This window comes from Frankliniella occidentalis, unplaced genomic scaffold (genome assembly GCF_000697945.3).
Source record: "Frankliniella occidentalis isolate FOCC.00 unplaced genomic scaffold, Focc_3.1 Scaffold128, whole genome shotgun sequence".
Lineage (NCBI taxonomy): Eukaryota > Metazoa > Arthropoda > Insecta > Thysanoptera > Thripidae > Frankliniella > Frankliniella occidentalis.
Window position 1 is genome coordinate 21,501 of NW_026267255.1, and position 1,975 is coordinate 23,475.

At 37.0% G+C, this 1,975-nt stretch overlaps 1 protein-coding gene across 1 annotated transcript; it reads left to right on the forward strand.

Annotated features, from left to right (window-relative positions):
• The first annotated feature begins 6 nt into the window (after positions 1–6).
• On the forward strand, positions 7–1,873 carry LOC127748713 (recQ-like DNA helicase Blm). The gene is made up of 7 exons (XM_052270599.1): positions 7–17; positions 144–300; positions 387–574; positions 654–836; positions 917–1,055; positions 1,139–1,337; positions 1,429–1,873. Exons 2-7 carry the CDS (start codon positions 252–254, stop codon positions 1,580–1,582), a joined length of 912 nt encoding a protein of 303 aa, XP_052126559.1. The 5' UTR covers positions 7–17; positions 144–251; the 3' UTR covers positions 1,583–1,873.
• The last annotated feature ends 102 nt before the right edge of the window (positions 1,874–1,975 follow it).

Sequence of the window (1,975 nt, forward strand, 5' to 3'; positions counted from 1 at the left end):
ATAACTGTGAGGCTAAGGTAATTGACATTAGTATTAATAATAATAATAATTCTGTTCTTCAAATAAGCATCACATAAACTAGTCTCTGCTAAGAAAATGTGTGTTACTGTAAAATTATTATGATCGTATTTAAACATTTGCAGGGTCAATATACTGAAACTGATGTGACGTCGGAAGCTCGGGCCATAGTGAAATTTGTTAAGGATAAGTGTGATGGAACTGGGCCCAAATTCAACTTCTCTCTTCTGCACATGGTAGATGTGTTCAAGGGAAGTAAAGCGAAAAAAATAGTTGATGCAGGTAAGCAAGTATTTTCATTACAACCAGCCTCATTTCCTTCATCAATTACCTTTTTAATTGCTGTTCATGTTCTCTTATTTTGCCAGAACACAATTTACATCCTATGCATGGCTTGGGTAAAAAATGGATGAAAAATGATATTGAGAGACTGTTCCGCAAGTTGGTTATTGAAAATTATCTGAAGGAAAGCCTTCATACCAACCATCTAGACATGACCAATGCATATTTGAAGGTTGGATCGAAAGCTGGCTTGCTATCTGTTCAAAACTTCAAGGTACCTTCTATAATTTGTCAACTTGTGCAATTAGAGATATTGTTCACAGAGGTTCATACATATTTTCTGCTTCTTCCAGATGATGTTCCCAATAAGTGGCCCTGGTAGTAAGTCTGTTTCTAAAGTGGTAGAAACAAATAATGATCAATCTGATAAGGAAATGGAGGAAATTCTCAGCCAGTGCTACACTGAACTATCTGAGAAAGTCCAGGCTATGGCAGATTCTATGGGTGTCAGCTCTGCTTCAATTATGAACATTGAGGTGATGATTCTCCGTGATGTTTTAAAACTGTTGAAACTTTTGTCCTTGTACTGACAATACCCCTTATATTTTTTTGACAGGCTGTGCGCACTATGGCTCTAAAACTGCCTGAAAACGAAGAAGAGATGCTCAAAATACCTCACGTTACAAAAGCTAATTTTGCGAAGTATGGTGATGCCTCATTGAAGGTCACCCAAGAGTATGCTAGCAGAAGGAATGGTATGTTACCACATTTATTGTCAATACAAAGTGTGCCCTTAAAAATATATTGTTGTTCATAATTTTAAAAAAATAATTGTCAGCACTGATGGCTAATCGGGAACAAGATTCTATAATAGAAACCTTTGCAAATGGCATTGAAGACTGGGATGATGATTTTGGGGGGGACAGCAATGACAATAAACAGGAGTCACCCTACTTTACATCACCAAGTGGAAGTAAACGAGGAGGATTTAAAAGAAAAGGTGGTGATTCTGAAGGCAAGAAAACGTGCAAGAAGAGGTTAGGATTATTATATAAGTACCGAAGTACCGTATTATACTGTGACATTTGTACTGTACAGTTCATAACATTCATGCCCTATTGGTTACAGCCGTGGCAGTAGCTTGAGTAAGGCATCCTCAAGTAGTCGTGGTTCATCTTCAGGCCGAAGAGGTGGAAAGAAAGCTGATACCAGCTCACGGCTAGGTATAATGCCGTACCCCAAGCCCCGTTCTCTTGTGTTTCAATCCTCGATTTTAATTTAAATCTAACTAATTTTATGTGATGAAAATCATCAGGGTATATGATTACTAAGTTTCATTTTTTTTCCCCTCTTGAACAATGGTGTTAAATATAATTACAGCAATAATTTACTTTCATCCTAATCTAACAGAGATTGCAAAGCAACAAATTACCTGTGTTGTCTATATGTAGTATTGTCTAAATGTGATATTTATTTTAATTTATCTTTCTACCTGTAATACTATTTTAAATATATTCGCACCAATTGGTGCGCTTTTCGGCTGAGCCAATTTAATGGGGCGGTAGGTTCTTCATTCGAAACGAGCTTCATTTCAACCCCGAAAATAGCCCTTCGTCGGATGAAGCCCCGGAGGGAATTTCCCAAAAATTTCTAGGAAATTCAAAATTAAATAGGA

Bases quoted from the DNA above. Each gene is read 5' to 3' on its own strand.
- LOC127748713 (XM_052270599.1), top strand. From the start codon at position 252: ATGGTAGATGTGTTCAAGGGAAGTAAAGCGAAAAAAATAGTTGATGCA. The intron at 1,056-1,138 runs GTATGTTACCAC...AATAATTGTCAG, and splicing joins GTATGCTAGCAGAAGGAATG to CACTGATGGCTAATCGGGAA. The intron at 1,338-1,428 runs GTTAGGATTATT...TATTGGTTACAG, and splicing joins AAGAAAACGTGCAAGAAGAG to CCGTGGCAGTAGCTTGAGTA.